This window comes from Micropterus salmoides, unplaced genomic scaffold, assembly GCF_014851395.1.
Source record: "Micropterus salmoides isolate LMB-PRFRI ecotype aquatic unplaced genomic scaffold, ASM1485139v1 Ms_hic_scaffold_1, whole genome shotgun sequence".
NCBI classification, from domain to species: Eukaryota; Metazoa; Chordata; class Actinopteri; order Centrarchiformes; family Centrarchidae; genus Micropterus; species Micropterus salmoides.
Genome location: NW_024040040.1, coordinates 52,103,325 through 52,118,042, shown reverse-complemented (window position 1 = coordinate 52,118,042; position 14,718 = coordinate 52,103,325). Strand labels below are relative to the sequence as shown.

Here is a 14,718-nt window from a genome sequence, read left to right as displayed (position 1 = left end):
CAAAAACAAAACGAAGCTTGACTTGCACTAAGATTTGCACTCTTTTTTTTTTTTATAACCGTTTTGTGTCCTAATAAATCATTTTAAGTCTCGTTCTCGTTGTGTAAAGGATCTTTCTTTTCCTTTTCTTCGGTGTAAATAAATAAACTGCATTATTTTCACTGTGGCCACTTGGGGATTTTAAATAAAAGGCGATAGAGAGAGACAGGTGTTCAAGCTAACGCGCCTCCTTCCTCCAGGTTTTCTTCGCCTCAGTGCGTTCCGGCGGCAGCAGTCAAGTCTTCTTCATGACCCTCAACAGAAGCTCCATGATGAACTGGTAACCCTTCTCCTTCGACCCACAACCCTCCTCTTCTTCACTCTGACGTCCAGAGAGAGGGACGGAGGGATGAGGAGGACAGTGTATGTGTGTGTGTGTGAATACAAAGTGTGTGTGTGTTTGTAGAGGACATCAACAAGCTGCTGAACAGACAATTGAGCAACTGGAGGAAGAGTTAAACCGCAGGAGCGTGTCCCCCGATATAGATACCCTCCAACTATAGGGGTCGCTAAAGGCCCCGTGTATGGTGTCACTGCCTGCTGGAAAAGAGGTGACTCCACAAACTGACAGTGACGCCTTTCGCCTTCCCTGTGGACTGTTCGAATGGGCTGATGGGTGTTCTTGAGAGTTTGGATCCAGGCTTTTAAGGACGCTGACATCGTGCCGAGTAGCCTTTTACTTCCCCGTGTGACTGAATGGGGAGCTGCAGAGAAGTTCTCTGTGTAGCACATTAATGATTTCTTACAGGGTGTTCACACTGCGAGTACAATTTGCCGTCTTGTTTGTTGGTGGGGATGCAGGTGTTCTGACTCCAGGCATGTTTTGCTGCGCTGTGGTGTAGTGAGAAATCACTGCTGGCTGTTAAGGTAGCATCAGAAGAAGAACTTGAGCTTGTCTTTGACCCAAATAGAGGATGCAACAGTTTTTGAGCTGAATTAAAATCAGGAAACTCAGTATATTTACACTAAGCTGGCCTCCAATTGACCTTGTGTCCACACTGGTTCCCAAAAATGTAGCTTATTGAACACAAAGTCGATAAATAATTAAACTCTAACCAAATGTTTAACTGTGGACACACAAGAAAGGGCCTTTGGAAAACAACAACACGCCCTCTGTCCTTAGACCCTCGATTCGGAAAAGGGAAAACTCCCAAAAACCCTTTTAACAAGATGAAAAGATCCCAGTAAGGCAGTAAAGTTAATGTTGGCTGTGACGCCCAGTGGAATTGTTTGTCGGTCCTCGTCGATACTTCGAGGACAGTCAACTGCAATGGGGGATTTCAGATTGTTGTGGAGGAAAGTTGACAATCGTGAGAGAAAATGTGGTGAAATCTTTGGACGTAAATCCAAACGATGGTTCTACATCTCAGTCTTTCGTCCGCAGCCTGCGTCAAATGAATTACTCCCACAGTGCGACTGCTGCTACGACTCACATCTACCATCCAACTGAAATAAGACATGACTCAGAATACACAGGCAAGCTAATGTTATCACTCTGCAAAATATTATGATCCCCTGCCCAAGGTGGATGATGCAAATTGATACTTGCATCCGCTTTTTTGTTTGTTTTTTATTTACGTTTTAGAGATACAGTTCAGCAGACATTCATCACACAACCTGACATGCTTACCGTCTGGCACTAACTGACCCTTCGCTAAGCCACGCCCCCCTTAGTTACTGTTGCTAAGTACGACAAACTGTCGGACCTGACGGACTTTTAGCACGGCGCTGCCACTGTTTATTACTGCAAGCTAGAAAATGACTCTTTTTGCATTAGAGTCAATGGAGAGTGGACCTCAGTTAGAGAGAGTCTTATACTGCGCTGTGATTGGCCAGCCACGTGTTCGGGGAGTGGCTTAGCAAAGGGCCAATTGTGACCAAGACTATTAGACTTTATCTGAACTCCTAACGTTGTTGTTATTGCACAATGTATAGGCACCTTTAAAAGAGATGTTCCAATTGTTGAGGCATTTAAGTTTAAAGTCTTTACAAAAATCAACCTAACGTGGACAAATGTAATTTTCAAACTCTTCCAATTTAGCCGGTAAAGTGTGGACAATCAGCCTTTAACCTGAGCTATTGGCCAAATGTTGACTTCAAATTATATACATGATGGTTCTTGTTCATTGTTATCACCTAAACCACTTCTGGTGGTGATGACTGGTCAACTGAATATCAGTGGATGTTTTGTAGACTAAAATCTTGTAGCAAAAACTCAAGGGTGTCTTCTCTGCGTTGTCAGACGCTTTCTTCGTAAAAGCAAAAATCAGACGGGTCTACGTCAGAATCCGTTGAACTTGAAATTTCAGCTGTGGCCGACACGCTTGCTGTTTCCTGATCATTGCTGTATCTGTAGGAAATGAAAGGACCTGCTGTGACTTGATGACGGTGTTGCTCACAGTGTGAACACTCATTTTGAGTGCTGCTGCTGAAACACCTTTTAACTCTCTTCCCCGTTAGAAGAGAGAAAAACTGCAAACAAGCTGTTAGTGTCACAAAAACGAGACATTTTCCATTTGTCACTGAGGATGCTGCACAGTTGGTTTCAGCCACTCTGGCTACTTTGTCCTGGTATGTTTCTGGTAAGGAAAGGAAGGTTGTAGATATTGTATAATTGCTGCAACAGCAACACAATAACAGAATCTTCACATTGTTTCTCACAAGAAGAACTTGGCGTAGAGTAGTTGCCAACTTCTGGAGGTTTCTTCCTTCGCTGCCCTTTGTTCTCTCCACCCTTTTCTGCCCTTGCTGTTCTGTGTACACTGCACCTGTGTAAATACTCACTTTGATGTTAAGGACTGACTTTACAAAGCAGGTGAGAACACTGAAGAAAAAAAAAACGGTCTCGCTTTCTTTCTTTTTTTGTCACACCTCTGTAAATCTGTCCGTTCTTGTACTTTCTCTCAGATGGGAGTTTTATTGTTTCTGACCAACGAGCCGAGCGAAGACTTACAAAAAAGTTTGGTTTGGGTTTTAACTCCGAGTTTACTCTTTCTCTCTGTAATTCATCGCTGTTTATTTAGTTGTGCATTTTGCATGGAGACATACATGTTTTATCTGTCATCACTTGTTATGAATTGTAAGTTTAAGGCAATACGCTGACTGGCCTGACTGTAGACACTTGGCTGTCAGACTCAAACTTTCTACGTGAGTTCAAAAGCATTTTTCTCACAACACTGAGCTGTAAATTGAAAGTTTTAACTTAGCCTAGCATATAAATCAGATAAATCAAGATTGTACACTGGATAATTACACATTTACCATTAAATCTATATTTTAGACATTTTGTTCAGGCTATAAAGAGCGAGCAAGACGGGGCTTTGCATCACTTTGGATGACGTTTTCTATTTTTTTGAAGATGGTCTCTGGAAACGCTGATGTTTTGGGGATTGTGATCAGGCTGCGAGAGAGGAGAGTGGTTCATCTTTTACTTGATTTTCTTTTATTTTTCATTGGTCTTAAAGGATGCGACGGGTGTAAGTGATGCCGCTTTAAGGCCAGCTGAAGCCTTTTACATGTGCAGGATGTTAGCATTAATCAACACCCTGTGAATAAAGGTCAGGAGGCAGGGTCGGTTTGAGAAACCATAGATAAAAAGATATATATACTGTAAGAACTTTTTGTTATGATGATATCTTACTGATCATTTTAGGGAAAGACAAAAAAATAATGTTCACTTATCAAAGCTTAGTTGTCTTTCTACAGAATAGAGAACATAGCTATAAGAATTTCTAAAAAAAAAAAATACAATGTTTTTATTGTGGTTTTATTTGTATTTGTATTTCAATTTTTGTACGTATCAAGACTGTGAACGTATGTACGGCTGTCAGGCTGTGAGTGTGTGTGTGTGTGTGTTTGAGTGTGTAGGTGAGCAGGTGTGTGCACAGGTGTGTGACATGCATGTGAGTGTATGTTTTCACCATGTCTGAATCACTGGAATCAGTCAAAAGACGACCTCAATCTGGTAACGCACATCTGTGATGTTGGAAATTCTACAATAAATGTCCTCTCCTTGTACAGCAACACCACCTGCCCCACTCGCTTTCTTTACACTTGATTTGTACGACAGAGTTCTTGTGTCGACAGGATGAAAGACGCACTCTCTTACACTTAAACTCACTTCAACAGTTATCAGTAGGGTGCTTTTCTTTATTTTTAAGAATCTGTCAAACATCAGTGCTAAATTTAGTTAATCAATAGATCATGAAAGAGATCACTTCATTAGTTAGTAATAAAGTAGCAAGACTAAAAGTCTATGCTAGCAGCTGTGTGAGGCTGTTCGTGGCCTCAGCACTGCTTTGAGCTAGATGCTAATGTCAGCATGCTAACGCTCACAATGACACTGTTAATGTGTTGATGCTAAGCAGGTTCATGTTGTCGTGTTAGCATGCTGACATTTGCTGTTCAGGAAAAAACAGTGCCGCTGAGGTAGATGGGAATGTGAATAACATTAGATCTGCGGGTATTTAGTATTTGGAAGATTAAAAAAATGGACCTGCATGTAAAGTTAAAAGATCATCTGAAAGTCGTTGCAGTGCGTTTTAAGGGGTATCTGAACCTACTTTCATGGAAATCCATCCCAAAAAAATATCAGATGTTTCAGAAATAAGCAAGTACAATAAACTACTACTAACTAATTCAGGAAGACATCACAAACTTTAGTTACTTGTGATGTGTTGTAACTTTACAAAATGAATGATTAACTTAAAATAACTATTGAAAAGGTAATTACTTGCAACATTACTTTCACTCAGTAAGCCATAGTGAGGTATTATATCATCAAACAAATCCTACTTTTCCCATATATTTTCATTAATGTTAAGCAAAGCAGTGAGAGAACTAATAAGAATTATAAACTTCAACTTTGCACTGTCTGCTTTACTGCAAGAACACACGACCACCTCCAAAGCTCAACCAACAACATAAGGTGTAGGATGAGGAAGGAAACTTCCTTTTTATTACGATATTTACTCCCATTATTATCCTTTTCTTTAAAACTCTAATTTGGTTGACGCAGTTACTTAATGTGCTTAAAGCTTTATGCTCTTTATATTTGCATCTTGAATTGTCTTTTATGGTGTAATGTCTTTTGGGGGTTGTCTATGATACCTCGTTTACCCTCAGAAATGTTCTCAAGTGTTCCTATTTTTTAATAGTTCTAAGATGTGAATCTTGTAACATGGTCGATGGACCACGAAAACACAAGGGGCAACCGTGGAAGTCCACAACTTTAATTTTCAATCCATGACAGAGTCTTATATGTTGTATTTTAAATATATTAAAATATTATCAATAAACCAATATTTTACACAATATATCCCAAAAGTGAAGCATTGTACTGTTGTATTAACACACAAAACAAGGTGAAATTTTCATTAGTGGTTGCCCCTGCTGCTCCAACTCTCTCACTCGCGAACAAGACCCCGAGGTACTTGAACTGCCTCACTTGGGAAAAGGACTCATTCCCTCCCATCGGTTTCCTATGGCCTCAGATTTAGAGGTGCTAATCCTCATCCCAGCCGCTTAACACTCGGCTGAACCAATCCAGTGAGTTCTGAAGGTCACGGAGTGACAATGCCAACAGCACCACATCATCTGCAAAAGGCAGCGACGAGATCCCCAGCCCACCAAACCGCAACAACTCCCCACCCCAACTACACCTCGATATCTTGTCCAGCCCTGGCGGAGGCCAACCCCCACCTGGAACCGGTCTGACTTACTGCCGAGAATCTGTCCACAGCTCTCGCGATAGCCCTTAAAGGGGACCGGTCTGCCGCTCCTTGGGCACTGTCCTCGACTTCCACGCAATGTTGAAGAGGCGTGTCATCCAAGACATCCAGTTATTATCCATCCAAGTTATTTTTAATGTTATTCCATCACTCTTTATTACTCAACATTTACTTGTTAACTCGACTCATTATGCATAATTTGATTTTGTTTGTTTTACTTGTTTGCATCTTGAACAATGTGTCTTTTATGATGTGATTTTTTTGGGGGGGTGGAGGGGTATATGATACGTTTTACCTTGTCTGATCTTTGGAGAAGATGTTTTTTCTAGGTTTTTAATTCCTATTTTCTAAACTGTTTTAATGACAATAAGTGCCTGTCTTCATCTAGAAAATGCTTTATGGACTACGAAAACATTACATGGCATCTAATACAGTGCATGTTATAAATATATATGTTGAGAAGCTTTCCAAAACTATGGAAATAACAAAAAACAAAAGAAGGTGATGTCCAGCAGGAGGAATTCATCATTTCTTGTAAACAATTTGTTTGCTGCTGCCTTGTTTTCCACAGTTTTCTTAAGTTCTTAAGAGTTTTTCCTCTTACTGATTTTATAGCACATACAACCACTTTGGTACCAAACAAACTAACAACAGAACAGGGAGGGGAAATCATTTTTATTGCATTGTTCTTCCGTCCTTTTTCACTCTCACTTCCCTGCAGTTCATTAAAAGTTTTGTTTTATAAAGCAGGTTTAACTTAAGAGTAGTACAGTATTTGGATAACTTAAACCTAGACCCCATCACATCTGAAATAGGGACTAATGTTATACAGATAATCCTTCTTCTGTGAATAAAACCTTCTAGTCAGACAGTTTAAGAGCTGCATTTTTGCCCGATTAATTATTATCCGTTATCAATATTGATCTATTAGGCCATTATTAAACAATTTGAGTGGTTGAGTTATGCTGATTAATGAATTAGTCGATTAGAAAATCGTTTAGGTAATTTGTAAGTTATTTTAAAAGCAAAACATACCAATAAATTGGAAAATGTGATGTTTGGTAAATTTCCTCTGCTTTATATGACTGTAATCTGAATACTTTTGTGTTTGGGGGCTGTTGGAGAGACAAAACAAGACATTTGAAGATGCATGTTGGACATTTTATAGACCAAATGATTAGAGTAGCCGTTTTATAACTCAGAAGGTAAAAACCTACAAGACTTCACGGCCTCCGTACATCCTGCAACCTTCTCCGCCGAGCACCACAGGCTTGACGGGTTGCCATGTTTGACGGGCCTCAGACCTGGCAACCCTTTCTGCGAGGCTCCGACCGGAAGCCATAAGGGCCCCCTCCCTTCCTCCTCTACGGATGCCGCAGTAAAGTTGGCCGCGCCTGCGCACTTTCGGTCCTCTTTTTCTTGGAAGGTAAGTGTGGCATGGCGCGTGTTTCTGCCTTGGGGGCGATAAACGGAGGACTTGGCGGGTTTATAAGTTAACCGATAACGGATTGAGAGGTACTAAAGTAGCTGCGTGACGGTCTGAGAAGTCGGGGGGAGTACTTTTTATTAATTTCCCGGTAAATGTGGACGGGTCTCGAGGCTGGGTGTGGGTGTCCATGTTGCAGCTTTAATCAAAGGGACACGCGGCCTTCGGCGGCGCGGTCGGTGGACGTCGCTTGTCAAGCTCTCCGGTAAAAACCCCGCTGCTCGCGTTCAAAACCCGCGGTCTGGTTGTCGTCGCCGTTGTAATATTGATCGTATAAACACGACCGTTGACGTCCCTGCTTTTAATGTGGACGGAGCTTGAATGAACGAAGCTAACGCTAGCGTGACTAGCCGCCGTTAGCATCGCCTTAGCTAGCAGTCGGATAAACGGTAGTTTGCGGTTTTAGGGAAGCAGCGCCGTGTGTTTGGCCCGCAAAGTAACCTCACAGCACCAGAAAGCGTCTCCTAATAATGCTAGTTAATCTGATACAGGTTGCTTAAACCCAAAATCTTTAAGATAACATCAGCTAATGTTGGCACAACTTTACCGTTATCTGGCGCTGTTGCACTTGTAAACTCCATGCCGGCAAACTTGTTTCAAGATAAGTTTAGATGATTTAAAATAACTCGCTTTTATTGTCATACTGACTTTGTTTTTATCTTAAACGTTGTTAGTTGCTGCAAGCCAAATAGCTAATGTTGGGTTTAGACGTTGAAGTTTAAAGTTACTGTTAACAACAATAACAAAAAAAGTAGTGGTTAAAAAGTTAAAGTCCATCCTCGTGGTGAGCCGCACAAGTTGTCGGTGCTGCCACATTTGGAGTCTGTGTGTTTTACTAGTTTTGACTTTATTAAATCAGAGGAGCAGGATCATGAGGATGCCGTTTTTCCCGAGATCTCGCGATGTCTGAGAACCTTAGCCGACCGCACAATGTGCGCCCTGGAGAGGCTGCAGAGGGTCTCCGGCAGGGACGAGCCAGCTAACTGGTATTTAACCAGTTAGAAATCAGAAACCGTTTTACTTCCTAGCAGGTTTTCACGTGTCAGGAAATGTCTTAGTGTTTGTGGTGCATACCACTCAAAACAAAGAACTACTGCTGCATAGGTCATGAATATAAAATAGAAATTAAGGCACATTACAAAAGTAGAACGGTGTTTTCAGTCTGTTAATAAGTGATGATCTTTGCGCCCATCAAACCGCAAAACTTCACTCCTGAAATTGGGTTTATTTGGACAGATCTTGGTGGCATTTTGTTACATCTCCTTAAAGGCTTTGATTGTAGTTGATTCTTTCACTCTGCTTTCAGGCACACTTTCTTGATTATAACTGATCAAGATAAAAACAATTATGGCAGCTGTTGTGTAAACACCTTGGCTTGTGCGGTCTTGTAACATCACTTTGTACTTTAAGAGGCAATAGTGAGTCACAGTCTGCCTTTAGTCCTTCAGCACCAATGTGGTTTTCCTGCTGACACCTCGGGGCTGATGCAGCCGTAACTCCCGCTCCAGATGTGGGTGCTGACTGGTGCCCGGCTTTCCCCTCGCTCCTTTCCCCAACCCAGCCTGTCTTTGTCGTCCGCGGAGTCAGAGTCCTTGACGGCGCCGCTGTAACTCACCTCGGTACTGTATTCCTTGTCGTAAAACTAGCCTGTGTGTTCGGTCCAGGTCCGGCTGTGATAACTGGGAGGCTGCTGCATCCCTCTCACATCCCAGGCCCCCCCCCCGACGGTCCACAGCTCCTATACCACTCCCGGTGCTACATAGTCCCAGTCTGGGCAGGGTCAGCGAGTAACAGGCTGCGCGGCTAACTGAGCTAGCTCGTTAACAGCGGCTACAGTTAGTACTGGTTGCTCCTACATACTGTATGTTTTTCTTTTAGTAAAACAGACAACTCTCCAATAAAGTGACCAAAACATGATGTTTCTCAGTACCTTCTGACTAGCCCATCCCGTCTCTGGCCCTCGGCCCCAAGTCCACTCAAAGTAGTTTGATTACTGTAGTTCTTGTAAACTAAAACAGCAGGGCTTTTTATGTTTTAGCAAAGCAAGAATTGCTCACTGGTCGTGTATCGGTTGGGATATTTTCAGTTGTGGATTTCATGGTGTTGAGGAAAACATCACAGTGAAGTAAATGATCTGTAAATCTTTTTCAGTGCCCCTGACCCATCGCACCATGGCAGATCCCGATCTTGACTTCCAGACTGGCGAGTCTGGCGCCTCCGCCACCTACCCCATGCAGTGCTCTGCTCTGCGTAAGAACGGCTATGTGGTGCTGAAGGGACGTCCATGCAAAATTGTGGAGATGTCCACCTCCAAGACCGGCAAGCACGGACATGCCAAGGTAAAATGATCCTTGAAGTTGGGTGATGTAGCCCCTTCAGACTGAGAAGGCACAGCCAAGTCCCAGAGTTTCTGAAAGGAAAGAATGCAATCGCTGTCAAGTGTACTTGTCGGAGACCGCTGGCTCAGCTCGGAGTTGAGGAGCTCAAATTTCAGTCTGATCTCAGCTGCCTGAAGTGATGCACGGGCTCATTATCTTTTTGTTGAAACACTGGGACGCCCCCACGTGTAATCTGACCTTTTGTGGCTGAACATCTTAAAAGTTAGACTTTATTTAGTGATTAAAATACAGAATCCCGTTACAGCTGCTCAGTAAATCGAGGCAGAGGGGTTACATTCATGGGTTTATGATGTGTTCAGGGACTGCAGATGAAAAGAGCCTCTTGGCTAACCGCCACCTTTGCAGCAATGTTTCTTAATAAGCACTGTCCCTGTTAAATAAATAAATAAATACATTAGTTATGACCTGGCGTAAATTAAAGTCTTTAGAAATTCCTTTCACATAAAAAAAAATCCCTAATTCAAAAATGCTGTCTGACACTGACTGCTGACGGTGCATAATTACATGACCGTTGGTGGTTTACAGTTTTGCACCATGTTGTAATTTTGTGATTTGTTAGTGCTGCTTCCAGGAACTCCATATTTTGTCTTTTGTTACCTGCACTTGACTTTTACAGGTAAACTAAGGTTATGAAAGCCCTCACCAAACGAGTTCACACAGTGCTGCACGACTATGGCCAACATAATTATCACGAGTGTTTTGGTCTAGATTGAGATCCCGATTATTCATGGATTTTCGGGACAATGTATTTTTATTGCACTCTCGAATTTAACCAGGCAGCTGCTTTCACATCCATGATGTGCTGCGTTTCTGCTAATGTACAAATCTTTGCATCAAAATGAGACTCGTCATTAAAGTGCATCATCTAGAAGCAAAATATAACAAGATTTTGTTGATTTGGTAATAAATGCTGCTTCTATGATTAAGTAGGCTATGCAGATAAATAGGTTCTGTCTGGTTTTTAACCGTAGGTGTTTTTAATTTTGCTTCTCGATGCTGTTCTGTGTCGGACTTCCTGCCCAGTTCGATCTGCTCTGTGCAGCTTGATGCGGCTTCCGTCAAAAATAAACTTGCGTGTTGAGCGTGTTCTTCGCGGAGCTGAAAGCTACATCTGGCGCACACGCTGTCTGATGGACTCCCAAGCATTGACTAGAAGGGCCACAACCAGTTCCGGCAGCACGCAGATTTGTGGACTTTGCTGTCTACTCTGTACAGAAGCAGCACGAGAGTGCACACACAGCCAAATTTAAGAAGCGCTTGAACGTGCAGCGGTGTTTTCCATGAGCGGAGCACTCGGTTTATATCGCACTCGATCATGTTGTTCATATGTTGGGAAGCTAAAATCGTAATCGCGATCAGTTTGATTAATTGTGCAGCCCTAAGCCACGACATCTGTCTGTAATCGCAGTACACCAGAGTTTTAAAAAGCGGCGTCCTGCTCTGGTGTGTTTATGGCCGCCAGCAGTGATTTTGTTTGCCGGAGCTGCAAACGGGATCGACGTAGCGACATCAGTTCAGTATGTCAGAGCTCATACGACAGTGTGGTTACTCTCACTGTCAGACGGGGGAGACAGAAGTTCAGCTCTGCAGGTTTGAATACTTAAATCACTGTGTACTGAACCAAACTGTCCTCCGCAGGTTAACCTGGTTGGCATCGACATCTTCACCAACAAGAAGCATGAAGATATGTGCCCCTCCACCCACAACATGGATGTCCCTTCCATCAAGAGGATAGACTACCAGGTACGCAGGCCGGCCAAACTTTCTATCACACTAGAGTGAAACCTAAAGAATGCATAACTCATTAGAAAGTACATGTGGCTGCTGGCTTCTCTGAGCTCTCTGGCGTCGGGTTGGAGCTCAGGAGCTATGGGTGCGTTTTCCCAGTCAGTGGGTGTTGGATTAATATCAGCAGTTCCCGGTACTTTTTAAACTGCTTGTGATCAAGTTTTTCCCCTCACGCTCTCAGCATTATCTTACAATATTCCAGTGTGAAGAAGAAACATTATATGTAACCAGCACTTGTGACTACTTATCCATGAAAAGCCTGTAAGTGATGTAAGCATAGTCAAAGCAGGACGTGTGAAATATGCCAGTTTTTTGTCATTTTACTATCTGAGTTGTTTGCGAATCTACTCGTGCTCAGACAGAACTGGTAAGATGTTGACTGCTGGAGGACAATTATACTGAAGTCATTAACGTGGAAATGCTCCCCAGTAAATTCTGTAATGTAACAGTAGCAGCGTTGTTCATGTAAACGTTGCCTCTTGTCTTCCCAGTTGGTTAACATCAATGAAGGCTACATGTCCTTGATGAGCGACAACGGAGACATCAGGGAGGACCTGCGTGTCCCCGAAAGCGAGGTCGGCAAGGAAATCGAGTCAAAGTTTGAAGCCGGTGATGAGTTCATGGTACGTGTAGAGATCCTTTTTGTTACACTGAAGAAACTTTTTATCATGAGAACATCTCTGGCCATATCGTCCAGCCCCAGCTGGAAGCGTTTTGAGTCATGTTTTAGAAGCCTGACTCCAAAATCTGAAAGATGTCAATGACGATATGCAAATTCTTGACATTGTTGGCCGCAGTGAGAACATGACTGCCATCTGCGGGGGGGCTGCATCAGTAAAGTTTGACATGTCGTGTGTGTGCTCTCTGCAGGTCACTGTGATTTCTGCCATGGGGGAGGAATGTGCTGTCGCTACCAAGGTGTTGGCCAACAAATAGGGAGACGGACTTTGCTGCCCAGGCAACAAGCACCACCCACAACCAGTCTCTTGCATTCTCATTGGTTCTGTCACCAAAGCGTCGGCCTTCACAGACAACCTCAAACATTCTGTTGTGATTTCTCTCATTGATCCTTTTTTTTTTTTTTTTTTTTTTTCTCCCCTTTTCGTTTCTCTTTTCCATTTGCTGTTGGGGAAAGGTCCGCTGCAGCTCTCGCTGCGTGGTCCTCTGCCCGATCGCTGAGGTTTTGTTTGGCAACAGTCTACTTTATATATAAAATAACTTCAAAAATAATGATCGGTTGCTCATTCCTGCGTATTTTTGCCTTCAAAGTGTTAGTTTTGCCACTCACATTCCTGAATGTTTAAATAACAACGGGATTCAGCTTTTGTATGATTATTTTTTTTTTATATTCTTGAATATAGCAGGTCTAAAGCCTTTTAGAGGGAAGGGAAGGGGAGGGGGGGCAGTTTTTGAGTTGTTAAAGCAGAGGGGAGGGAGGGTTGCCCCTGTAGATAACTAAATTCTGATTTAGGTCGTCCCTCTAGCAGCCATACAGCTTTCCACTAAGGCCTTTGCTCGGTTTCCCGAGGGGACTGACGAGGTCCACTTTCTCCTAATTCGCTGGGATTGGTGGTGGCGGCTAGCGCTTAAGAGCACTTGAAGTCCCAGCATGTCAAAGCTCTAAACCCAAGAAAAGAGAAGTGTTTTTTTTGTTTGTCCCCCCCCCCACCACCACCACCTTTCTCCCCCCCCCCCCAAGAAGAACAGAAACAAACTTCAGTGATTTACCCTTGTGGTGCCAGTCTCTTGTCTGTGTAGAAATTTGAGGGAGCGTGAGGGTCCTGTGCGCTCACGCCTCTCGTCCACCGAGGCAGTCCAGGGCTCACCCCGCTGCCCCGGCCATCCCCCCCCCCAAAAATACAAAAGGAGTGTTATGTTTTTGTTTTGAGAGGCGTGAGTGTGAAGCGGTGTGGGCCTCCGATATGTGGGAGGCAGTTTGCAGTGAGGCGTGTGTTTCTTTTTGAGGGACTCGATCGGGTTGGGGAGGGTGGTAGAGTTGCAAACTCTTTGTTCACTCGAGGCCTTTGTCACCTGACTGGAGATGGCAAAAATAAAACGAAACAAATGGACAAAAACTGCAAACTATGTCTGTCTGGTTTTCTGTCTGTAATATACCCGGTCACATGATGAGTTTAAGCTCTCATGCAGTGATCGATGAAGCACGTGGTCAAATGCTGGAATAGATTTATTTGCCATTTGTGCAGGTACATTAGAATTCTTGTGTGCACGTTACAGAGTCAGTTTTAAACTAAAAAAACAGCAATTTAAAAGCAGATAAATACACTTTAGTGTTAGAGGCTTGAGTGTCCATAGTGTGAATGAGGTGAAGTATTTCCTTTCAAAAAAAAGTACAACTTTTAGTAGTTCGATCTGTTAATTTGCTGACGATGCTGTGAGAAACTTCAGGTTGTAATCTAGAATAATTTGAATAAAAAGCTGGAGCCCGTTTGATACAACGTAAGTTTCTACTTTTTCAAGGTACTTCTTTTCTACCCTGCAGAAGTAATAATTTCCTTTAGAGAGATCAAAATGCTGAAAGAAGTCCTGCTTTCAGATGTTCACGAGGTAAAGTCTCAAAAGTTAAAATATGGGTCAAATGCCTTAACCAAAGGACTGATGGTGGTTCAAATGTTGATATAGGCTACTAGAGTTCAAACTCAATAGGGGGTCAAAATAAGGTTATGTTTCGTCTTTCTCTGCGAAGTGCAAACAGCACCTGCACTTCAGTATGTCAGAAGATCCACACACTGCAGCACCCAGTGGAAAATGTCATAAAAATCCCATCAAAGGACACTTGAGGTGAAGGTTAGACTGGAAAAAGCGAGCCAAGTGATTCACAACCAGGAATTACATGAACGAACTAAAGTAGGTCAAAAGTATATAGTTTAATATATAAACATATTTGTGTTGAGAGGAAAAATCAACAACTCCTTCCTGAGATATATAATAAAAACGGGGCTGTTAAAATACAGTTTATTTACATACAGAAAATTGTCCTGTCTGCATATTTGAGGGCGAAAGAACTGCTCAGGACATAAAAGATCTTCTTAATCTGTCTCTGTGCGTGAAAGTTGAAGGCAACAGATGATTGTCTGGTACTCAAAGTGACTGAAACTAACAGAACAATAGTTCCAGGATGTAGGCAGCGTTTCTCCTCTTGTGCAGCCCGACTGAAGGCTGATGTGCACTTTGTGTGTCTGTCTGCACACTGAGCCACGAGTGGCCCCGCAGTGGAAAAAAGGAAGCATGTTTTAGTTTTTGTCTCCTACCCAGTCGC

General features: G+C 42.8%; 2 protein-coding genes and 1 pseudogene across 17 annotated transcripts in view; all 3 read left to right on the top strand.

The window, feature by feature from the left end:
• tnikb (TRAF2 and NCK interacting kinase b) overlaps positions 1-4,064 on the top strand; it is a 62,786-nt gene extending 58,722 nt beyond the window's left edge. For all 15 annotated transcript variants that reach the window (XM_038710009.1, XM_038709956.1, XM_038710025.1 and 12 more), the window contains one exon: positions 240-4,064. Coding sequence is in view for 14 of the 15 variants with exons in the window: in XM_038709956.1 (XP_038565884.1) it covers positions 240-323 (84 nt within the window). In the remaining variant the exon portion in view is untranslated. The remainder of the gene's footprint in view (positions 1-239) is intronic.
• The window catches only part of LOC119896614, an 858,889-nt pseudogene that overhangs the window by 547,952 nt on the left and 296,219 nt on the right, over positions 1-14,718 (top strand).
• Positions 7,096-13,526, top strand: eif5a (eukaryotic translation initiation factor 5A). Of its 2 annotated transcripts, none has more exons than XM_038710436.1 (5): positions 7,096-7,194; positions 9,406-9,593; positions 11,292-11,396; positions 11,933-12,064; positions 12,312-13,526. In XM_038710436.1, the coding sequence occupies exons 2-5, from the start codon at positions 9,426-9,428 to the stop codon at positions 12,375-12,377; spliced, it is 471 nt and encodes a 156-aa protein (XP_038566364.1). In that variant the 5' UTR covers positions 7,096-7,194; positions 9,406-9,425; the 3' UTR covers positions 12,378-13,526. The 2 variants fall into 2 exon arrangements, with proteins under 2 accessions (XP_038566364.1, XP_038566358.1); XM_038710430.1 differs by lacking the exon at positions 7,096-7,194 and adding an exon at positions 7,260-7,283.

Bases quoted from the DNA above. Each gene is read 5' to 3' on its own strand.
- eif5a (XM_038710436.1), top strand. From the start codon at position 9,426: ATGGCAGATCCCGATCTTGACTTCCAGACTGGCGAGTCTGGCGCCTCC. The intron at 9,594-11,291 runs GTAAAATGATCC...TGTCCTCCGCAG, and splicing joins GCAAGCACGGACATGCCAAG to GTTAACCTGGTTGGCATCGA. The intron at 12,065-12,311 runs GTACGTGTAGAG...TGCTCTCTGCAG, and splicing joins AAGCCGGTGATGAGTTCATG to GTCACTGTGATTTCTGCCAT.